Genomic DNA, 26,170 nt, shown 5'->3' on the forward strand with positions numbered 1-26,170 from the left:
TGCCATTGGCACTTTTTCGAAGGATTGTTTACAATTTCACAGCAAAACATATAAAGCTGTTTCCCAGTAAATAATAAAATACAATGCACTGCAATTTTATTCTGTTTTATCCTTATTCTTCGTGAAAATATGTTCTGAAAGATTCCTTAAGCTTTGTTCGGGATGTTAAACTACTTTAGGAGCTCTAAGGACTGCCATGGTGAAAACATTATTTGAAATCTCCTTGTGAAATTTGCTAGAGTATGGGTCAGTGTTCTGATTGCAGAAGAGTTCGACAAAGGATTACTAACAATAAAACAACTCCAGTTATATTTTTGATGAGGATATGACAGTGCAAAATGGTTAAAATCTCTTACAAATCTATTCTGAAGGATAAAGACCATTTATTAATAATTTACTTGGGGAAGAAAATGGAAAAAACTAAAATATAAGTACATAAACCGATTAATCGTAAAAATAATCGACAGATTTATCGATTATCAAAATAATCGTTAGTTGCAGCCCTACTACTATATATTTCAATACTGAATAAAACAAAGAGTATATATTAATATTTTACTCGACTTCTTCCACCATCTCGGATACTTTTTTTTTTCTTATAAAAATGTTGCAAAGCATTATCTTATTGCCTTATCCATCATGCAAGCTATACTGCTTCGCATAGGTCAAATTAAGAATCTCTGAGTTAGTATAACATTACTACATACAGTAACATTAAAAAAACTATCTAGCTCTCTAGGTTTTTAAAAAAAAAGCAAGGTATTGGGCTCATGATGGAGACAACAGCAGAAGACTAAACTAAATCCTTCAGACTAAGTATCCCTTTGATCCATCTCCAAATATGTTACCAGGTGTATTTTTGTGTGTGGATAAAGGGTTGTAAATCAATGTGTGGGCAAACAGTAAAAAAAGTTCAGGGACAATTGTGGCATTGAACAAGGTTTCAGATGCGTATCGATGAGGAAACATCTTTCATTTCTCAGGCACGAGGAGAGTAAGGAGAAGAGGCAACTCCGGGGTCAGAGCACAATTCATGACCGTCGTTACTAGTCTAGAGAGACGGCAAAGCTCACAAAGATTTGGGAAGAGCTCATGTTTTTTTCTCCGTCCCTCTCTCATTTTGTTTCTCCCTCTCACCGGTACTATTAAGGTAGGTATAAATCAATGTTCTTTGAAGTAAAGGATGTCATGGCCATTTCCCAAGGGAAAGGAGAAGAAAAGAAGAGAGGAGAGGAAGACTCTCAACAAACAGGTCGACAGCTGCTCCATACAGACCTGCACATGTGTGTGCATGAGCGGCTTTAATGTCCACCCTGCCTAAACATACAGTCCACCTTTACTCCTGACACACACGTAAAGAAACAGGAATGTATGCATAGTCATACATCAACAAGCACTAGACAACAGAGACAGAAAGCAGCTTAGCCAACACACAAAAGCAAGAACACAGCCAATATGAATCGAACACACTCTCATAGCAATTTTTGTATGAATCGAATCGGAAACACTCTATTTAAATTGCACTAGCTTATTTAATTTGTCCATTACAAACATCACACAAACATTTTATTCTAATGACATTTTGAATAAAATGTCTGATTCCTTGTCTTGAAATCGGTTACATTTGAATAAAAATCAGTCGAAGACACACCCAAATACAAAATACTGCACTAGGCCACCAAGGTCAGTTCAAAAGGCAATGACAGACACACAATCTATGTGCACTTGAATGGACATTGTTTTCGCAGTCACTTCATTAAAATCATCAAAATCAATAGTTTATGATTCAAAAGCTCCATGGAACAGAAGGACATTGATGGTACACAGCATTTTGAGTTAAGTCAGGCAGGGAAAGAGTAATTTACAATGATACTTGTACAGCTTGTTCTCTGCAGCGCCTCTTACCGTAATAGCAAACTAAACATTCCTCTGACCTCACTGCATTGTCAGCAAAGGAACAGCACAACTGCTGACTCTTTAACAAAGGGGTGCACAAAGGGAAAGCCTGTTCACTCATTTTTAATAGAGTTTTTTTGCTTTTAATCAGTAAACACTGTCCTAACGTCTTTCTCTGAGGTTCTCACATTTGAACGTATAAGGAATTTCTGGACAGAATATATTACTTAATGAAGATTTCTTGTGAGTTAAGTTTGGCTAAATATTATCTGTACTGTTCACAAAGCAACACGCAGAAGAGTCTCCTGTATAATAGCACCTGAATAAACTTGAGGCAACTGTTATCTGTAGCACGTAAACAGGGAAGGAGAGGGTCCAATATCAGAGTAAACACTCCAAGTCCTGCGGCTATTTGGACAGGGATTCTTCTCCCCTCCACGGCAACTCATCTACTAGGACTCTCCTCAGATAAACAAAGACGTCATGTTTCTCCAGTCAGCGGTGAGAGCCGCCACATTCCCTCTGAAGATACGATCCAAACCTTCCGAAAGAGCTGAAACGAGCGGAGGCCACTGAAGGGGACGCCTTCAAATAGACGCATTTCCTAATGTAGTGAACACATGTGGACTGCCTGTGGTGTTTTTAGCTTCAAAATCTTTGTAAATGAAACTGCTGTTCATAAGTTTGGGATCAGTAACATTTTTTATGTTCTTTTTTAAAGTTTCTTATGCTCATCAAGGCTGTATCTACTAGATCAAAAATACAGACCGCAAAAAAACATTTTGTAATATATTACTGCAAATTATATATATATATATATATATATATATATATATATATATATACACACACATATATATACTAGGGGTGTAACGGTATGCAAAAATCACGGTTCGGTACGTACCTCGGTTTTAAAGTCACGGTTCGGTTCATTTTCAGTACAGTAAGGGAAAGAAATGCAAACATTAAACTGCAGGTTGTTTATTACTATAAACTTTTTGTAACAATTTGTTTACACTTTTTTAAAATACGTTTTAATAAAATATATATAAAATAAAAAAAAATAATAATCAACAAAATACTGCTGCAAAGTTCTCCACTAAATAAAATACTCTCAGTCTCAAACCAATATCATATAATAAAATATAATGAAAAATATAAATAAATAACTATGATTACAGTGCAGCATTACCAATCCCAGCTTGTAGGCCTGCTCAAATGCCGATGGGAGCTGCGTTTGAATTACACTCGTTTTTTTCCTAGTTGTAGTGATGTTCACACTCGCGTGATGCCTTTTGAAAACCTTAGGCCGGTGACACACTGGCACTGTTGGGAACGTTACTTTAAAAAAGGTAATTAGTTATAGTTACTCACTAACTCGTCACCAGGGAAAGTAACTATTTGCGTTACTATAAAAAAAAAAAATGCTATATGTCAAAGTATTTGTATTTTTTTTAGCAGTTTTCACAAGTCAGTTGAAATGAGTAGAACAGACAGGTGTTCCTACATAACTTTCGATATTTATTGCAGTCAACAGACAGCAAGAGTTTTATCCTGCACTTCAAGTATTATCAAAGTGTTTTTGGCCACTAGCTTTGTAGATGCGTGTGTCACACATTACATGTACACATTACATGCACGTTCTTGCCTTTGACCACAATGAATTTGAAGTATCTCCACCTTGAAAATGCCAACTTTTCATCGGATTGCTCCTGACTCGCCATTTCTGTTGCTGCTGCGAATCTTCGTGTAGCTGTTGCGTGTGTGTGTGTTTGTTTGTGTGTGTTTGGCGCCGCTGGCGCGTGTGCCTGCATGTGTGCCGGCATGTGTGTAAAAACACTGGCACTGATTGGCTACCATGAAACACATGACTCTGCCTTAGCCAATCATAATTGCTTATCTCGTTATTAACCCACCTGCTCACTCGCTGTGAGCCAGGGGTGCGTTTGGATTGCATAGTTTATTAAATCAATGCATAGTAACGCACCGCATTTAACGTTCAGTAATGCTAACGGCGTTGTAATGACGGGAAAAGTAATTAGTTAAATTACCCCGTTACTGAAAAAATAACATCATTACCTAACGCCGTTCTTTTAAACGCCGTTATTCCAAACACTGCACACTGGCATATTGCACCTGTCAAACATAGTCTATTTTGCCGTCAATACTGTTGACGGTGTCCTTTATCAGTAGGCTTTATATTTATGCTCAACATGAAGTATAGATATTGTAGTCGTGAAGACAAGATCCTGGTCTGTCGGCGGCCTCCCTCTATGTCACCTACAGCAGCAGTGCGCCATCGCCGCGTCAGGCACGATTCTGGTGTGTAAAGACACAGAAAACGCAAAGCAGCCATCACGCAACTGACACGCAGCAGAAACGCAGCAGAAACGCCACGCTCACGCCACGCAGCCAGTGTGTCACCGGCTTTAGAATCAGCTGCAGGGCGGGATTTGCGCTGAACGCAGAGACTTCCGCCACTTAATATGTTCGTTTGGAAACACGAAAATGTACCTATGTTCCGCACACAAAATATTGCATTCGGTCATTCGGTGCACACGTGCACCGTACCGAAAGCCCTGTACCGAAACGGTCCGGTACGAATACACGTACCGTTACACCCCTAATATATACATATACAGTACAGACCAAAAGTTTGGAAACATTACTATTTTTAATGTTTTTGAAAGAAGTTTCTTCTGCTCATCAAGCCTGCATTTATTTGATCAAAAATACAGAAAAAAGTTTAATATTGTGATATATTATTACAATTCAAAATAATTGTTTTTAAATTTATTATACTTTAAATTATCATTTATTTCTGTGATGCAAAGCTGAATTTTTAGGATCATTATCACATGATCCTTTAGAAATCATTCTAATATGATGATTCATTATCAAAGTTGGAAACAGTTCTGCTGCTTAATATTTTTTCAGAACATGTGATACTTTTTTTAGGATACTTTGATGAATAAAAAGTAAAAAAAAAAAAAGAAGCTATGTTTTTAAAATATAAATATTTTGTAATAACAATATTCACTACTGGTCAGTAATTTGGGGTCAGTCATTTTATTTTCTTTCTTTTTTTTTATAAAATCAATACTTTTATTCAGCAAGGATGTGTTAAATTGATAAAAAGTGATAGTAAAGAAAATATATTATTAGAATATATATTATTCATCAAATATATTAGACAGCAGAACTGATAATAACACTCATAATAAATCAGAATATTAGAATGATTTCTAAATGATCATGTGATAGACTGGATGTTACATGTGACACTGAAGGCTGGAGTAATGATGCTGAAAATTCAGCTTTGCATCACAGGAATAAATTATTTTTTTAAGTATATTCAAATAGAAAACTATTATTTTAAGTTGTAATAATATTTCACAATATTACAGTTTTTTCTGTATTTTTGATCAAATAAATGCAGGCTTGATGAGCAGAAGAAACTTCTTTCAAAAACATTACAAATAGTAATGTTTCCAAACTTTTGGTCTGTACTGTATATACATACATATGAAAGTGAAAGTGACATGACATACGGCCAAGTATGGTGACCCATCCAAGGTGCACACATACAGCAGTGAACACACACACAGCAGTGAACATACACCCGGAGCAGTGGGCAGCCATTTATGCTGCAGCGCCCGGGGAGCAGTTGGGGGCTCGGTGCTTTGCTCAAGGGCACCTAAGTCGTGGTATTGAAGGTGGAGAGAGCACTGTACATGCACTCCCTCCACCTACTGTGAAGCAAAGTTGAATTTTCAGCATCATTACTCCAGTCTTCAGTGTCACATGATCCTTCAGAAATCATTCTAATATGTTGATTTATAATCGATGACACCTCGCGCTTTATTCTACCAAATTGTAGTAACGCAAAACTTTATATTCTCAGTAAAGACAACGGCGTTACAACGATGGGAAAAGTAATTAATTAGATTACTCGGTTACTGAAAGTTAAACTCCGTTAATAACGCTGTTATACTTAAACGCCATTACTCCCAACACTGGAAACCAGTATTAGAAATTACAGTAATATTTCACAATATTACTTGTATTTATTTTTTGTTTATTTGATTGAATAAATACAGCCTTGATAACCATAATGAGAGTCCATAAAAATAAAAACATAAAAAAATCTTACTGATCTCAAACTTTGAACGGCATTGTAAATGGTGGAAAATTATAAACAAAATAAATTGCAATTTCAGACATTTTGTGGCACTTAAATGAAATGAAATAAAATTAAATGTTAATAATATTGAACTGAATTGAACTGAATACCTTTATTGTCACTGCATGTAGCATACAACGAAATATCATACCTCTCGTGGAAATGCAGCTATATCCAACATTCACACTCATATATAAATATTCTGCAGATCTTCACCTATTAGCAGTGTTACTGTCACCGATAAACAATGTTACAGTAGAACAGAAACCATAATAAAATAAAAGTGTAATTCGTTATATTCACTTCATTGGCCCAGCTATCTCAGTGATTGATGACACCCATGACAGGCCTGTCAGAGTGGGCACACAGGAAATAAAGGTCAAGGGTGAGTGTGAGAGGAAAGGCACGTTGAGGGCATGAGCATGAGAATCGGTGTTTCAAAAGCAGTAAAACACTCAGAGGGCATACCATCATCCCTTTTAAGGTCAAAGAGCAGGCAGTCAATTAAAGACAAGTCAGAAGTCAGGCCTCCTTCTTGCTTGCACATAACAGATGGGAGGAGATACAAAAGGTTGGATAAAGAGTGGAGTTCTGATGGCTAGAATCAGAATGACATCCTCATCAGTCGGGCTGCACCAATTTGTATTATCGATTAGTTGGGTCTGTAAACTTTGCATGAAGAAAAGCAGTGAAAAATAAATTTTGCATGAAATAAAGCACATTTAACAAGCGTTAAAAAACTTGTCTTATTTTGTGATTTTGTGCTCACTTGACACATCTTCCTTAGCTGTAGTTATACTGAAACTTATTCTCAGACAAACCCACACACATAGCAACAAAAGTTCTTTCTTGACTACATGTCAACAAACAACATTGAGAAAAAGGGTGGCCCTTCCATTGTGCTTATTTCATTGCTGAATTTTCATAATTACATAGCTGGCTTTGGTAGTCAGGACACCCCTGAGGACTGATCATTATCTATCATTGCATCTGCGACTTTGGGACACTGCAAAATCCTGTAAACTGGACACATTCGTTGCATATCATTTGAAGGCACAACAAAAATAGCAAAAAGCAATATTATTTATATGTGGTTACTAGGATGTTAATATACACTACCAAAAGTAAAAAAAAAATTTAAACGGTAAAATTTTTTTAATGTTTTTTTTAAGAATTCTCTTTTGCTCATCAAGCCTGCATATAAATTATAAATTATATTTAAAATAAATGCTTTCTATATGAATATATTTTAAAATGTAATTTATTCCTGTGATCAAAGCTAAATTTTCATCTTCATTAACCCAGTCTTCAGTGTCACATGATCCTTCAGAAATCATTCTAATATGCGATTTGCTGCTCAAATAACAATTTATCATTATAATAGATATTTAAAACAGTCAATTACTTTTTTTCAGGATTCTTTGATGAATATAAAGATCCAAAGATCAAAAAGCTTTTGTAGCATTATACACTATACCATTCAAAAGCTTGGAGTAAGTTTTTTTTTTTTTTTTTGGGGGGGGGGGGGGGGGGGTTATATAAATTAATACTTATATTTAGCAAGGAAACTTTAAATTGATCAAAAGTGATGTTATCGACATTTATAATGTTACTAAAAATTTCTATTTCAGATAAATGCTGTTCTTATGAACTTTTTGTTTATCAAAGAAACATGAAAAAAATATACTCAGCTTTCAACATAATAATAATAATAAATGCTTTTTGAGCAGCAAATCAGAATATTTGAATAATCTGTAAAGACTAATGTGACGAGTAATGATGCTAAAAATTCAGCTTTGAAATCAAAGAATGAAATTACATTAAAATATTTTCAAATAGAAAGCAGTTATTTTAAATAGTAAAAACATTGACCAATTTTACTGGTTTTGCTGTACATTGGATCAAATAAATGCAAGCTTATTGAGCAGAAAATACTTCTTTAAAAAACATAAACAGTGCAAGTTAATAGTGGTCAATTTTCTGAAAGTAAACTTGCTCTGTAGCTCACCTGGTACAGCACTGCACTTATAATGCAAAGCACTCAAGTATGAGTCTAGTGAAACATTTATCACTATAAAATAATCACGCACAGTTGCTTCAATAAATGCATTTATTTCTCGTGTTTGCTTTTGCTAACACTGTTGATTATGTTTAGGGTTTAGGGTTTAGGTTTTACTGTAGGTGGTACATTATTTTTAATAATGAATTTCCGACCTGCTGCAATAAGTACAACAACAAATGTAATAAATGTTGACAGATTCTGTCAAATAAAACTGAATCTGCTTTTAGTGCCACTCACTGGACATTTTAGTCAAAGACTGTTGCAAAATGTACAAGTGTAAAATTGTTTTGCAGAAATGTTTGGTCTTTCCAATAAACCTAGGTTGTAAAGTCACTATGAGTCACTACATAAAGAAACTTTTAATCCGCTTTATTGTTCACCAGGCAAAAATTATTAAACAAGACCCCTCTCCTCAACATGCCACATGATTTGAGGTGTCCTGCACTGAAGGTAAACACTCAGGATTAGGGTTTGTTCAAATCTCTAACCCTAAAATGCTCTATTTATCAAGTATTTACTGCTTAGATCGACAACTCCTGGAATTCTGATTATATTTTCCAAAAAAAAAAAAAACATTCAATCTTTGAGGTCTTTCAGAAACATATCTTAAAGGTAAGAAAGGTCAGGAGAATGTAAAGGAGATGGCCAGGAAAAGCAAGCCACAGCACCATAAATATCTCAGAACCCTCCAATGTCTGATTGAGAGACTCCTCATCACCTATTCTGACGTGCAGAGAGAATCAAGCTCAGTAAACAGGACTGTCAGTTGGATGGGATGGAACGGAAAAATCTGCAAAGAAACGTCTGTTGCCTGAGGCAAAGTTTGCATGCAAAATTGTGGCCATAATAAACTTCATTATGCTAATGAATCACGCATTCCTCCACAATACAGTAATACGGTGATGCTCATAATTCTACATAATACTTTCAGACTCAATTTTTAAACAATAAGACAGATGATATGTTTTCTATCAATACAGCAGTTTGACCATTTCTATTCACAATTCTACAATATAAAATTATATTTTATTAAAAACCTGTATATAATGTAAGAAGATGGCAATTTTTTATATTATGAGCAAAATATTCTTAAAAATCATTATCATTAATCTTCATCCAGTAAATCATTAATAACTGGAACTGCCATGTTGGGCAAATATTGTTATGGTCAATGGGGGGCCTCTCTGAGTCAAAAAAAATTGACCTTACATGTACATGCCTTTTCACAGTGGTGGATAAAGTTCCTGAAAGCCATACTCAAGAAAAAGTACAGATATCTTACCAGAAAATGACTTATAGAAGTTGAAGTCACCGTTCAAAATATTACTTGTGTAAAAGTCTTAAAGTATGTGATATGTTGTACTTCAGTATGAAAGGTATTTTTTATATTAAACATACTTAAGTATTGAAAGTAAAAGTACATGTAAATGCAAAATGGAACAGGAGCAAATAAATGCATATATGTATATATAATGTTTATTCACAGCTTGTGAAGCAAGATTGTGTTCAGTTTTAACTCCTTCCATTTTGTATCTTTGGGTAAGAATAAGAAGCACTTCATCTGTACTTAGTGTCTTTTATTCCAACATAAGAAAACATTTCTGGAATCTGCAACTGAAGTGATATTTAGATGTATTTACACAGTTTAATGTAGCTCAGAGAGGACATGGTTGCATTTAACCTGCAGTTACAGATGTGTAAATAATATTTTGTTTTAACATAAAATGTTGGAACACTGATATTTGAAATGAATTCAAACATGAAAAAAAAAGAAGAAATGTGAAATTAAAACCAACACCAGTGGCTGAGTGAGTCATTGAGATTCAACTGATCCATTCAAAAAGCTGATTCATTCAGGAACAAAAGCATTTGACTGTGTTAATGAGTGAATCACTGAATCATTTATTCATCCGATTCATTCAAATAGCTGTTTCATTCTATAAGTAAACACCATTGACTGCTCAGAGATGCAAAACAGTGCTTTGATCTTTGTTTGGAACCATTTTCTTTGGCAAAATTGAGCAAAACAGGGAATATTGTGTCTAAAATGTAAGTCATTAAATGCTAACTTTATTAAACTTGTATAAAATGATTATTCAATTTGTTATGCTGATTTCTGGATGAAAACGGCACTCATTATGTCATATAGTTTAAAAATAAGCTATATTAAATTATATAAATATAAAAAGCATACCAAAGCATTTTTGCCATCTACAATTTAGAATGCCTTAAATTTTGTACTTTAAAAGACTATTAAATCCTGTGCATGCACTCTGTGTTTGATTTGGTAATATAGCCTGCTTCATAATGTCAGATCGCACATCTGACATTATATGCACACATTATGTCATTACATTATATACATTATATACATTATCACACAGCACACCCCAGCCTGAACTTAAGAGGAAAATTAAATCGACCGCAGTTGTGCGAGCACTTGTTTTTCAGCAGATGCCAGACCACTGATTTGTCAAATCTGCATTCCTGCAGTCTGTTTCTTATGACTTTATTTTGTAGTAAGTAACGAACATGCTTTGGGCAAATGTATCGGAGTATAAGTATACATTTTAATTAGGAAATGTAGTGGAGTAAAAGTTGGCAGAAATATAAAATCTCAAGTGCAGATACTCCCAAAAAAAAAATACTTAAGTACTGTAACAAACTATTATTTTGTGTTACATTACACCACTGCCTTTTCACAATACATTTTATTTAAAAGAAAACAACTGCTTATCAAGTGTCACAAATGGTAACTTAGACTAAGAACAAAAAAATACTTTTAAGTCAAGATCCCAAAAAATCTTCTTATGGTGAAATCACAAGAAATGTCACTTGATATCTCAAGAGGTGAAAAAAAAACTGAAAAAAGGCTTGCTTGCTTTTTTTTTATATTTTTTTATTTATGCAACACAGAGTTGCATCAAAATACAAATATTCAAAGAAATGGCATGTAAATGGGACTGTAGATGTTTTTCCATGTCTTGTAGTAGGAGTAATTCTTTTATATAAATTGTATAAAGGTATTTCAGATTTCTTCAGGCAGTTTTAGCTACTTTTTCTTCACACAGCCGGTATAAAAGGAGTTAACCGTAGCTATGATTCTTCACGTCTTTTTCAATGAATTCACGGCACACTCCCTAGACCTCTCAAAATCTTGTGGCCTGTGTTTTTCGTTATCTTTTTTTCCTGCAATATGAAACACAATGGAAAATGCAGGGTCACCCCAGCTGTTCTCCATTAGGTTCCTGGCTGAGGTCGTCCACACACTCACTTACTGGCATAACGGTTGTGGTGGAGGGGAAAGAGATAGAGAGAGAGTATCAGACTGACTCGGAGAGATTGCGAGCCGCGGTGTAGAATGCAGTAACCTGTAATTAAGCCAGTGGCGGGTTGCTGTTGCTATGTAAACATCCCTACACCTCTCCCTCGTGCCAACACAAGAGCAGGGAAGGAGTCTGGTTACTAACACTTAAATCACACAGCAACATATGGTTTAGAAAGGAGATCGCTCTCTCTCTCTCTCGCTCTCCCTCCTTCCAGTTTGGAGAAGCGCGTGGAGTGTGGTGGTTTGGATCGCTCTGCCTCCACAGCACCGCGGCTCAGATTGCAGAGGTTGTGCAATACAATTTGGCAGCCCTCAAATACACACACACAGACGTACGCACATTTAGACGTAGTCAGTCACACAAACCATAAAACAGCACATAGATCATTTTTCCTCAAACATTTGGAGAGGCACTATTATAGTCTGTCTGATTCTGTGCCTAGTTCATACGAGAGGGAAAGCAGACGAGTAATTTTAAATGAGATATTGAAAATAAAATGTTGTTTGGTGTCGTTTCTCAGAGCAAGAGACTAAACAAACAAGTCTTTTACTCAGAAGGGCTCAATAATAAGATTTTATTTTATTTTAAGATTTTTGTTTTTTTTTTTAAACTGCCAATATTTTGTGTGTGTGTGTGTGTGTGTGTGCGCGTGTGTGTGTGTGTGTGTGTGTATACACAATCAGTCAAACCAAAAATTATTCAGACACCAGACATAATTTTTTCGATTTGTTTACTAATGGGTGCAGAATACTTTTGTAAATTAACTGTGATTATACCCAAAAATTCTTCATACAGTGGACTACCAGTAAAATTTATAAAAATGTTGGGAACAGAAATGTTGGGACACTTTGACCTGACCATGTTTTGCTTAAATGTTTTTCTTTAATTGCTAATGCAAACATTTTTACCCCACAGACTGAATAAAATTAAGCATTGCTTGGTAATTGGCTGACCTAAATTGGTATTATCTAACTGTGTACTTAAATTTAACAGCTAAATAATTTTTGGTTAATTGTTATCCATTACATAACCTTCCCTTCTATCAAAGTAATCTGATATTATCAAGATTAATTTGTTCTGACACAGTTTAACTCTAATTATTCTGAAATTAAACAACTATAAAGACTACTACACACACAATATATATATATATATATATATATATATATATATATATATATATATATATATGAGATGCTTAGCACTTGATGGCCCTTTTGCCTTCTGTCTGCGGTCCAGCTCACCCCTAAACCATCTCGATTGGGTTCAGGTCCGGTGACTGTGGAGGCCAGGTCATCTGGCGCAGCACCCCATCACTCTCCTTCTTGGTCAAATAGCCCTTGATGCCTTCAGTGTGACTCTACAATTTTCATAGTCATGAAAATAAAGCAAACTCTTTGAATGAGAAGGTGTGTCCAAACTTTTGGTCTGTACTGTATATACATATACATATACATATATATATATACATATACATATATATATATATATATTTGTACACATACACTGTGCATACACAATTATACAGAAAAATTAGAACTTTAAATTATTTTCCCCCTAAAATTTAAATTCACAATTGGGTTGTTAAAAATTGTAAATATTGATCAAAACATCCTAGAAAACATATGTTTAAGACATAAAAACACGTACATTATCACTGAACTTAGTGAAAACACATCTGACAGGGCAACTGACACTTCTGTCAACTACCTATATTTTTTTACCACTGGCCTTGGGCCATGACTATTGTAGAGCCATGCTTTGATGTAGTTTATTTAGAGTTTAGGGTCATTGGTCTCCCAAGCACAAGCCTTTATTGCTTTTAAATGAGGATGAAGGACTGATCCATTTAAAGCTTTTCATGGAGCTGAATATAACTGCGGGTATATTTCTGTAAACTCACCTTTCAGCACTGATTCTATTCATGTCTTTGTCACATGACAGGATGGAAGGAAAGAAGAATGATCTGCATGGGGCCTACAGGCAAGACAAACTGTCACTCATCCCTGTGAGCTGTGGGAGGATAAAAATGATGGAGCGCTGAGAGGAAATCGAGGCATTTCGCACAGTTACATGAGCAGACGCGTGTTCCTGCAGCCGCCCCACAGGCCACACGCTTGGCCCTCGGCGTAACCAGCATCCTGCAAGAGCTGTTTTTGGCAAGTGCTGCAAATTAATTTCTGGAAGGATTTCTGCTCCATTCTCCACCATACCAGTGAAACCTGAGGGCTTCCAACAGCCCTGCCATCCCATAATAACAGGCTATTACTAGGAATCTACAGCAGCCTGGCAAAATGAGACACCAAAAAAAGGCAACTCAGACGTACAAAAAGTGCTTAGAAGGGAATGTCTGACAAACGAAGGGATGAAAAGAGAGAATGAGAAATAGAGAAAATGAAGAACAGCTAATTTAAAAACACTTTTTAAAAAAGAAAGCTCATCCAGAAAAAGAAAATTCAAGCATCAGGTATTCAACATTTTAAATATGCATACTTTTTCTTTGATGGGAGACTAACAGATATATTTAAGTAAATGTTCAAGCTGCTCTATTCCATACAATTAAATTGGATGGGGACCAGGCTGTAAAGAAAAAATTATAACAAAATAACAACATACACAATAAAAAAGTTATATAAAAGTCACATAACTTGTGTAAAACTTTAATAAAAATTTTGTGTTCATATTAGTGGTTTATAGGGTTAGGAATTATTAGAAATTTTCCGGTTCTGATTCCGGTTCCATTAAAATCATTAAACAACTATTAAAAAATAGTGGTAAGGAAAAATGCACAATACTCAACTACTCAATGCTCAATAACGTTTATTACTTACTGTCAACTTAATTCAAAGGTTGAAAATGTCAAAATGCAACATATATTACAGTATACGGATCTGTTTAAGTAGGGTTGGGTATTGTTAAGAATTTTTCGGTTCCATTAAAATGAACTATTATTATGTTTTTTTACTATTTTACCTTCTTTGAATGTAGTGTTGCTGGAAGGTAGTGAGTAATGTTGAGTAATGCTAGTCCATCAATCAGCATATGCTTCAAAGTTGATGTTTTTTACACTATCAATAACATTTTGCTTTTCAGCAAGGAATAAGCTGGTTGGCAAAATAGTCCCTTTAGGGCTAAGACACTTGTTCATTTCCCTAAATTAATGAAATAAATAAATTGAAAATTTACCAGTCTATTTATTTAGTGGTCCAAGTTGTCAAGTATGTATATTAATGACAATGTGGGACAAATATAATGTATTTTAGTGGTGCAGGTGCTGCGCAGTGCCGGTACATATACAGTCAGACAAAATGACGTGCACAGTTATCAAGGTGCGAGTGCGCGTATCTATGGAATGCGCGTCATTGGAATCAATGTGCAGTAATTAAAGAGGCAGAGCGGCATTTCTGTTATTTTCTTTGTGACATCCTTTACAGCAAACGCAGAATCGTCAGAACACTGGCGGAAGGTTGCTCACAGCGCTTGGTCACGTGTTGCACCAGAACCGTTTTCGGAACCAAAACGTAGAAATTGCTCACGGTTCCGGCTATTTTCAAATGCACACAACCTGATTAATATTAATGTTTATTCAGTTATCCTAAGTGCTTTACATAATGTTCATATTAGCAGAATTCGTATTATTATTATTGTTATCTGATCAATATTATTGTTATTCTTTTTCCCTTTTTTTTCTTTTTTTTTTTTTTTTACAATGAATGACCAAAAAACCACCACCACTTGTCCTAAATTCAGTTAAAATGTCTACGCATTCATATATGGTTACCAAGTTTTAATTCTAATTGCTAAAGTTCTATCGTTAAATAATAATTGATTTTCCTAATATCATTATATAATGTTTGACTGACCGATGTTAAGAGTGTACTTTTGACTTTAAAAAGCTGTGCCACAATGGATTAAAAAATAAATGTGTAAAATAAACATACTTATACTTTAGATGCACTGAGTAGTCCATCAAAAGCTCACTATCCAATCAGAGTAGATCACTGTTAACCCCGTCCCCACAAGAGGTTTGTATCAAAACACCAAACGAAAAACTGCGAAACATAAGCGAAATCTGTGGCAATGAATTCAGAATCCATGATTACCGAAAACGAATCTTTCAAAAACTTTAACAAAGAATGAAGCATATTTGAAAAGCCTGTTAAATTTGTGTGACTGAGTTAATTTTTTTTTCATTTTAATTGTGTTTTTCTTCTTTTGTAATGGCATATTTTTGATAGTTTCTGAAAAAGTTACGTTCATAATTATTGAAACAAATGTAATTCCATAGATTAAAAGCCATGTAGATAAAAGTGCAAATGTTAATGTTTGCACAGGAAGAATTGAGATGAAGGAAAGTTTTTTTCACATCTTGGTTCTTCGTTAGCTCATTATGACCTATTATAAAGCAATTACAAGTCTCATTGACCTGTAAACATGAATTACAAATAAAAATTATACTCTGTGAAAAACTATTTCTGGTCTTAGCTTGCTGCATAAGTCTTGTCACATGAGTTAGAACCATCCTGGGATGCACTGAGACATATCTTCTTCCTGTTTTGTAATATAGATTACACATTTCTCCACTGTCACAGGACACACAGCATTGAAGAAGAGACGTTTTGGTGACAAGGTCTCAAAAGACATGGAGATGTTCATATATCACACCTCTGTCATCTTTATAATCAGATGACTAGAGCTGAACACAGGTTGTGACTGGCAGTGATCTGAAGTCCATGTGGAAAGGGCTCAGGGCTGCAGACACTTTGATGCTGCAGATTAGATAATGTCCTAGTTTTTAGAAAACAAGAGACTTCAGGAAGTCTCTGAGGCAGGCTGCTATGCTCTAAAACAAAAGGAAAAAGATTGAGTTCAAGACAAATATTGAGCATGCCAAGACCTGGCACTCATGAAGTTTGTTTAGACTCCGATTTATCAAAATCAACATCACCGTAGACAAGGGTTTGGGACAGCTTCGTCAACAATACTACAAAATAAACTTTAAAGTAAGAGCCTCAATAAATGCCCTCGAGGTAAATGTGCCAAAATGTCTGAGAAAGAACAAATATATAGTGCAAAGCAACAATGCTTGCTCAAGAGCGCTAAAGGAAGAGGTAGGTGGGATTGTTTTCAGGCCAAACTACACTAAACTCAAGGGACGTACTGATACAGTGGCCATTGTCCTCCTGCTTCACCATCACTAACATAAACCATTCCACTGTGAGCAGCCCAATCTCACTTTCTGTTAGTGTTACGGTGTTACTACTTTTTAATAAACATTATTCAAAAAGCAGCTCTTAAAACCGTATATAACCATATCAAACCCTAATGAAGGCTCATGTGCGGTCACTTGTTATAACTATGTTAAAGGGTTAGTTTACCCAAAAATGAAAATTGTCATTAATTACACACCCTCATGTTTTTCAAAACCCATAATTCCTTTTTTTATCTTCGGAACACAAATTAAGATGAACGAAGGTCTAACGGGTTTGGAACAACATGAGGTTGAGTAATTTATGAAATTGTAATTTTTGTATGTACTATCCCTTTAAAGTGCCCCTATTATGGGTTATGAAAGGTTTATATATTGGTTATGGGAGTCCGCAAACAAAAGGCTGACATGGACGCAAGGTCAAAAATCACTTTCATTGTCTTATAATATACATTTGTTTTTACATTATTTGAGCAACGTCTCCCAAACGATTCGCTCAATGATTCATTTTTCCAAACCCCTCCGTTGTGTGACACTAATCTCTGGTGATTGGTCCAAATGGTCGATTTCATTTCTATTTCATCTTGCCTGTAATGCCTCATAAAGCAGCATTTGTGAGCGCAGTTCAGCTTTGTGTACAGCTGGTAAAGGGGAAACAGCTATTTTACAGCTCCTTAAGCTGCTACAAGTGGCAAAGAATGAAATTAACACTTTCCTTCAAACCAATGTGAGAATCAACTGATGGTGGATCTACCGGAACTACCCCAGAATTATCAAAGAATAAAATACAAATGTAAGCAGTTTTTCATGTGCTACTTTCCAGCCACGGTGATGACAGAGTAACACAAAATAATGGCAAAAAACACGTCTTTCAATAAAGTGTGCACGATGGTTGAATGCGCACGTAGCGTCTCAGTGTATTCGGCTTAATTAACAAATGACTCTTATGAACTGGTTCTTTTTGAGTCAAAACCTCAAAGCGCAGCCCAGTTCACTATCAGTTCATCAGTTCACTAGTTCAACAATTGTTTTTGCATTTGTTCGTAAATCAGATAATTACTGCTTTTCAGCTAACTTAGAAGTCCTCTGAGAAATCTAATACCATTCAGATTAGGGCTACCACCAGTCCCTTAAAATATGGAATCGTCCCATATTTAAAGGTAAAATATTATTATCCCGTATTTACAAATGCCAACACATAGTTGAATCAACAAATAGGTATTGTGCACTGTTTATAATACTAATCGCAATTATAATGAAATCAATTTCATAAGAAGTATTAGAGAAGTTCCTTTTTGCGTTATTGCATTTTGCCGTCTTTGTTTCCATAGTGAAGGAATCTCCAGAACGTGCACTGTTAAAGCCCTTTCACACAACCACAGCATGCAGTAAACCTGCAAGGTTTAAAACTTCTAGAGCTCACATCTGCCTGTTGAACACAAGGCTCTCCAGATATAGGGCTGAATGGGAAAGTTAACAATGGATCTGTCCAGTAACTAATGATGAACGCGAAGTTTGCAGAAAAGCTTGCCCAGAAAATGAAAATGTAGTCATTGTTTACACACCCACAAGTTGTTATAAACCTGTAAAAACGTATTTCTTCTGTTAAGCATAAAAGAAGATACTCTGAAGAATGTGGGTAAGACTCTGATACCATTTTTCTCTACTATGGAAGTTACTGAGGACCAGCAGCTGCTTAGTTACACACATTCTTTAAAGCATCTTGTTTTGTGTTCAATAGAAGAAAGAACTTTATGCATGTTTAGAAAAACCTGGGTAAATTATGACAGAATTTAAATTTTTTGGAGTGAAACATACCTTTATAGTGACAGAAACATCCATGCTTCTAAAGGTATAGGCCTATTGTTTTATTAAAATTTGGATAGTCTGTTTATATATTCCATACATTATCAGAGCTTAGAGCTTTTATCATTTATTATTATATTAATAAATATATATATTAATAATACATATATACATAATAAATAATAATCATATAACTTGGTAAAGTACAAAAAAAGCTAAATTATTTTGAAAGAAATGGGACAAATAATTACATAATAATATAGTCATAATTTAAGCAAATTAATAATAAAAAAAAAAATATATATATATATATATATATATATATATATATATATATATATATATACAGTACAGACCAAAAGTTTGGAAACATTACTATTTGTAATGTTTTTGAAAGAAGTTTCTTCTGTTCATCAAGCCTGCATTTATTTGATCAAAAATACAGAAAAAAACAGTAATATTGTGAAATATTATTACAACTTAAAATAATAGTTTTCAATTTGAATATACTTTAAAAAAAGTTATTTATCCTGTGATGCAAAGCTGAATTTTCAGCATCATTACTCCAGTGTCACATGTAACATCCAGTCTATCACATGATCATTTAGAAATCATTCTAATATTCTGATTTATTATGAGTGTTGGAAACAGTTCTGCTGTCTAATATATTTGATGAATAAAAGGTTAAAAAGAACTGCATTTATTCAAAATAAAAGAAAATTCTAATAATATATATTCTAATAATATATTTTCTTTACTATCACTTTTTATCAATTTAACACATCCTTGCTGAAAAAAAGAAAGAAAAAAAATTACTGACCCCAATTTACTGACCAGTAGTGTATATTGTTATTAATAAATATTTATATTTTAAAAACATAGCTTCTTTTTTTTTTTTTTTACTTTTTATTCATCAAAGTATCCTAAAAAAGTATCACATGTTCTGAAAAAATATTAAGCAGCAGAACTGTTTCCAACTTTGATAATGAATCATCATATTAGAATGATTTCTAAAGGATCATGTGATAATGATCCTAAAAATTCAGCTTTGCATCACAGAAATAAATGATAATTTAAAGTATAATAAATTTAAAAACAATTATTTTAAATTGTAATAATATATCACAATATTACATTTTCTTTCTGTATTTTTGATCAAATAAATGCAGGCTTGATGAGCAGAAGAAACTTCTTTCAAAAACATTAAAAACAGTAATGTTTCCAAACTTTTGGTCTGTACTGTATATATATATATTCATCCCATCCTGGTAACAGCTGCAGATCTGTCAAAAAAGACTAATAATAATTAATTGTTAAAAAACAATATAATGCGTTCTGTTGCAAGTTTACATAGCCTACTTGAGCATGTTTTGTCATGGTTTACAGTTGAGCTATGAGTTCCTGACTGATTATTTGTGTCCTTGGTGTGTTTATTTTTGTATGTTTTTTGGGAAGGGGGGGGGGGGGGTCATGAGTGGGTGCCCTTAATTTGCTTTGCTGATGGTGGCATCTCTAGCTTGGATATGTCTGAGATTCTTCACGTAATTTTTTGTTGATTGTATTGCATTTGGTGATTCTCTGACCGCTCACTCCACTTTAATCATGTATATATGCCGTAACAATAACATGAAATCAATTAGAAGATGCTGATCACGGAAACTAATAGCAAAGTTAGGTAAGAATCAAGTCGTATTGCAGTTTGCTCGACTGTTAATATATAACTGATTTTAGTTGTCATATATAACACTTTTTCCCACAAACCATTGATTCAGTTTTCAAAACAAAGACACATTCCTTAAAAAGTTTAACAGCAAGTTACACAATAGGTAGCAAAACTGATGACACCCTAATCAGAATCTCTGCATCCTAACAACAGAGAGAGGAGAGAGCTGAACCAATCATGATCTAATTACAATACAGTACCAGTACATTAAATGAAAATTTCACCATTCTACATGTACATTTAACTGTAGCAAATCTGCAAAACCATACACTTATTCTCAGCCTTTGACTCAGTTTTCAATTTCATAAAACACTTTTTGCAAATCACAACACACAATTCTCTATGTAACACAATAAATGCACAATTAATATTATAGTATTAAGGTGTTTGCAAATGTTTGCTTTTGAGATGTGTTTGTGCTATTTTGAATGCAGTGCTTGATTTTGCAAGAGATGTGAGGCATTTTGCATTTTGTGTGTGCAATTCTTCGGTTTGTGTGTAAAGTTTTGAAAATGTAAGAAGGTGAAAAAAACTAAAACAAACTGTAATAACTAGATAAAAAGTTTGAAAGACAAATGTAAACTGGCTTGACTTAAATTCTTGTTTAAAAATGTAAATTTGGTCCGTTAGATGTTCTAGATGTTTGCTAAAGTGTTGCTAGTTGGTTTCTGGGATATTCTGGGTGGTTGCTAGGCTCTTGCAGTGTAAGACACTTTTTTTTAATGGAAGGACGCTTTTTATTTAACTTCTTTTGGACTGAAGCAATGCAACACCCGCTGACTGCAATGATAGAGCTTGAGAGATAAAAGACAATTTTTTATATAAATCCGACTGGATTTATCTGAAAGATGAAATAGGAATATTGTAGAAACTTAATTTTCTTTAAAGTTTCTGTAAAGTTGTAAAAAAGCATTATATAAATAATCTTGAATTGAATTGAAAGATGAAGGATGCCTCGGGCGTGAGTAAAATGCAGCCTAATTTTCATTTTTGGGTGAACTAACCCTTTAATTGTGATTTATTTAATGAATTAAATGATAAGAAATAATCCATCCCGAGAACCCAGACTTGATGCCTGTCATCATTTTGCCTGTTTTTTTTATGGTGCCATTTGTTTACTTTCCCTTTATTCTTGTCATGCAACTATCTGTCAGGCTGTTGTGCCAGAGGGGAACAAATCATCACTCTTCTGAAGAGACTGAGCCAACAAGACCTGATCAATCACAAAGATAGAGCTGCCTGAGTCGGGTTAGAGGAGGCATAGCTGACGTGCGGCACTGGTGTTTCAGGCTGAGAGATTGAGGCTGTCAGCACTTTCTTAATGCAAATCCCCCCGGCCTTTGCTCTCTGACAGCCAGATCTAGAAGACTCATGCTGGGAGGAACCGGGGAAATTCCGAACACAAGGGGCAAATTGTGATTGCCTGACAAAACAGGCAACACTGCCTCACTCTGTCAAGACAATGAGCATTGAGCAAAGCTTATCGAGAACACGCCCTTCGAAGAGTCTCTGCAAAGAACATGCCTCGTTTTCTAAATCCAGACTAAATCAAGTCAAATATTGTTTAGTGTGAATTTCGTCATCAAAGTTACTGATGGAAATCTTTAGATGAAAGATGAAATGAAAAAAGCACATTATGATGGTAACTGACTCAAAGACCACATCCTATATATGTAAGATTAATCTTAAATGGTTAAATAAATAAATGCAGCCTTGCTGAGCACAAGAGTTTTCTTCCAAAAACATTTTTAAAAAACTACTGACCCCAACATTTATGAACTGTAGTGTATATACACAACATAAGCTTAAAATGAGAACTTGCAATAATATAAAATCCTACAAATGCACAAGTGACTTCATAACTTTGTAAAACATACCTAACCATAACAAAAATGAAAAGCTAAAGCATAAAGAACTTACAGAATTATGATGTCATTTCGAGAGCTAAGGTCTTCACAAGCAATCCAGGATAGTTTTCACATGGAGATTTTGTTCAGTTTTGATTTTAAGGTGTAATTTTGCACTTTTTTAGGAAACAAAATTTAGATGCCATTTTTGAGTAAAGCTCACAGAAACTATTACTAAAACAAAAAAAACTACATAAAACAAACACTGTCTATTATATCAAATGTAGTTTATAGTTAGCTATGTGAATAATGAAAAAACAAATTGGTCTTAATGGCACAAATATTTGAAGGTAACTTCAATCACCCACTTAAGTACTGAGGTTTGTTCTTGCTACAATAACATCCCTATGCACAGTTCCAAACACTGTTGTTTCATTGAGTGGTTTGATATGTCAGCTTTTGGCTTTACCAATGACATGAGTTTGGAGACTACCTATTTGTTTAAACAAAGGCAGATGGATTCCTTTTGGCACTGCTTGGTGATCAGAAATGTACCCTTTACATAAAACACACACTTTAAACCATCAAAATTTCCCAAGTGTACTTGAGAACTGGTATTCACTTCATCATGAGCCATGACATAGCGGCTCTTTTGAAAGGCTGGTTAAAACACCCCTCATAAATTCCCAGTCTTTCCTTCATCTTCATAAGGCAACGTCATGCTACATTCACTCACTCTTGACCTCTCAGTCCAAAATCCCAGGAGAGAGATGATGGGTTACAAGGACAACAGTGCTTACCTGCAGAGGCCAAGCTGCTGAGGGTCAAAAACAGGATGGTGGAGGGGCGTATGTGTGTCATGAGCCACATGGCTGGAACAGAACGCTTTCCTGAAGTCAGACGTGGCAGAAAAAGTAGCAGCAGGGTGTCTTCTTGAACGGTCACGTCTAGCTCTGTAGAACTAGAGAGAGAAAGATGTCAGTCAGTGACAAAGCAGCGGGGTATTAGGGTCTTAATGTCACATCCTGTGGGCTTAGATGGGAAGAGACAGCAGGGCTCTGGTTGAGGAGGCAGCGCTTGTTAATCTCAACCCACTAATTAAGCATTGAGTGAATGGTGGGAATAAAGAGAAAAAGAGACAGGTCATCTAACAACCTCAGCTGCAGTATCAAAAGAGACAGGTTTGCCATTTGAAAATATTTAAAAGAAAAAAGTTATTTTAAATAACTGAAGAAAAACTTTTGATTTGGTGAGCATAAGAGACTTCCTTTAAAAATTACAGCTCACATTTAATCAAAATAATAGAAATAAACAAGTGAACTTGAACTAACTTACATCCTGGTCACACTCTGAATACTGTCCGCTTGTTTCATAATAACTCAAACTTGCTAATCTCCAGAAAATGAAAAAATAATGCATAAAGAATTCAGTATCAAAAAATACTGTGAAAATACTGTGAACTAGGGCTATAGCTACCGAATATTTTAGTAATCGAGTATTCTACCAAAAATTCCATCGATTAAAATGTGTTTTTTCTTAATTATATTGACGCGATATTGATATGCGCATGCGCAGTAAACCCGGGTAGGATTTGACGTACCTTTACAGTTCTGTGTATGTGATGTGGCGCTAGTTTTACTTAAATCAAACGGTGCAATTTTGAACAGCCACTTTTCAATATAGTGATTTAAACAACAAAATAAAAGATATGCTGCAGTGAAAATAACAAGTCAGGTTAGACACCTGCAGTTTGCTGTTAATACTTTAACAGACGGCAGCTAATTAACACAACCACAACTGAATTTGAGAGTGGAAGCGGCCAATCGAAGTTCACCAGAGGGTAGGCTAAAGCCAACATACGCCACACCAGTAGAGTTTAAATACAGCATGCATTATCCACATTAAGTTTCACTTAGTCCACTACCTGAGAAAATGATGCAATAATAAACATACCATCTGCATCATGACAGATATTGAGTCATTACATAAAAACCTTTCAAACTATTCTACACTGAGATTCAAACATTTACGTCTGCTCAGAGCCTCTGAAATGTCACGTCAGACTCGATTCAGTTCGTTTAATGCCATTTTGACAAAGTGAACTTTTTGAAAAGTGAAAATGAAAAGTTTTCCATGGCCACCGTCTCAACCCTATAATACACTTTCAATGTTTTTTTAAGTAAATAAGGGTGATTGTAGGTCCAAACGTCAGCAAAACTGATCTTAAAAGCAATTTTCTATTATTATTTTCTATTCTTTATAATTTTCTATTATTTTCAGACAGTTTATTATTATAAGTCCATAAAAATGTTCATATTCCTAAGAATTTAGTGTTCAGAGTGTGCAAGACTCCAGTTTGTGACTGTTGCAAAACTCAACTCGACATTGCTGCCTCTCTGATGTTTTTTTTTTCATTAGCTTGTAAAGATTAGTTATTATGAAAGTAGCACCTTCCCACACCGTGTGCCTAGATACATGTACACATGCAGGCTAAAAGCACTCTTATTATCCTGACCAAACAGCATCACAGGTTTGTCACACTAATTTACTGAGGCAAAAGCAGGCAATCACTAATGGGTTTAGCAGTTACATTCTGCACAAGTAGCCACCCATGAAGCAACAGGTGAGGAACAGTCCATTAACCCACAACACGCTACCCCAGAGTATTGTGGAGAATCAATATGTGTAAAACTGACACACAGATGCACAGTGGCACAGGTGGATTAAAACATCAAATGTCAATCAGAACATTTATCAGTGGTTAAAAACAACCACATGCTTCAATGGGGGTGTCCCACGAGAGCAGTAACAAAAGCCACAACTTCATCAGCATCTGAAACTATCTCTAACTTTCTCTCTGCATCTTTCTTTCTACTATCTTTCTGCCTTTTTCTAATTTTCTCTCAGTAAGGTGAGGAGAGAGCGCACTCTCCCTCTTTCTCTCTCTCTCTCTCTCTCTCTCTCTCTCTCTCTCTGCAAACAGCTGCCGGAACAAAGAGCCATTCACGTACGGGCAGCTGCTGAGGCGGGGAAGTCATTTTGGAGAATCTCAACAAATACTGCACTTCCAGCACAGGGGTCCCAAGCCAGTGCCCTCTGCTTTTGATTTGGTGTCCCCCTCTTTTGCTATTCTCACACCAAGAGCAGAAGCATTTTGGAATCCTCAGATTTAAGAGGATGTTATCAAGGGTGAACCAAAGGAAAACAAAAATAAAAACAAAACATATTTAAGTACTTGATTTTTTCTGATACCTGGGGCCTGTTTCATAAATCAAGTTTATCAAAAAAAAACTAGTTTATTTCAGTTAGTCTGACTTATTGTCTGTTGATTTAGTCCAAAATACGTCAGACTTGAAATATGCCTGGCTTATCTGGTAAACTTGTTTTATGAAACAGGCCCCTGGTTGGGATACAACGAAATAAAAATAAATAAATAAATAAATAGAGCTTTAAAAAATAATAAATAAAACATTTTCCTGATGGCCTGGATTGAGCAAAAAAACTAAAATAATTTAACAAAACAAAATAAGAGTGCTAAAAAAACAGTTAAAAAAAAACGTATAAATAAATGAATATAATAAACCAAACAAAAAGAAAATAAATCAAAGTTCTTAATGAAAAACTTCTCCAGGCCTAGTTAAGGCAAAACAAAATGCTAAAATAAAACAGGCCCACTGGTGTTATCTTACAGTAGACTGCATTTAATTTTTCAATTAATTATTTGACTGTAATGAATATCACCCTCTCGAATAGCTCCGAGTATAATTTCTGAACTTTCTAAGCATGTTGACCAAACATGGACCAGTGGAAGAATAATAGTGGACCCTAAACTAAAACCATGGGCAACTCTGTTTAACTCAGTCAGTTATAAAATATAAACTGATCACCTCATATGACTTCTGCTGAAAGATTGTGTCTCTACCTCTATTCCTCTGCAGAAAGATATAGTACAATAACATTCAGAAACAGTCTGGAAATGTCATTAGCAAATTCAAGGCAGCAGGCCCCAGACTGAACATAATAAGTAGCTACTCCACACTATGACTGTGTAGGTGGAGTGGCGAACACCATATGGTTTAATACGCAGCCTCGCTCTGAACTCAAAGAGGCACTTC

The 26,170-nt window shown here is 34.9% G+C and overlaps 1 protein-coding gene across 1 annotated transcript in view; it reads right to left on the bottom strand.

The window, feature by feature from the left end:
- The window catches only part of LOC132161263 (transforming growth factor beta receptor type 3-like), a 116,887-nt gene that overhangs the window by 84,630 nt on the left and 6,087 nt on the right, over positions 1 to 26,170 (bottom strand). Inside the window, exon 2 of the mRNA XM_059571203.1 lies at positions 22,856 to 23,016. Coding sequence (XP_059427186.1) covers positions 22,856 to 22,925 — 70 coding nt within the window. The 5' untranslated portion in view covers positions 22,926 to 23,016. The remainder of the gene's footprint in view (positions 1 to 22,855; positions 23,017 to 26,170) is intronic.

This window comes from Carassius carassius, chromosome 17 (genome assembly GCF_963082965.1).
Source record: "Carassius carassius chromosome 17, fCarCar2.1, whole genome shotgun sequence".
Taxonomy (NCBI): Eukaryota; Metazoa; Chordata; class Actinopteri; order Cypriniformes; family Cyprinidae; genus Carassius; species Carassius carassius.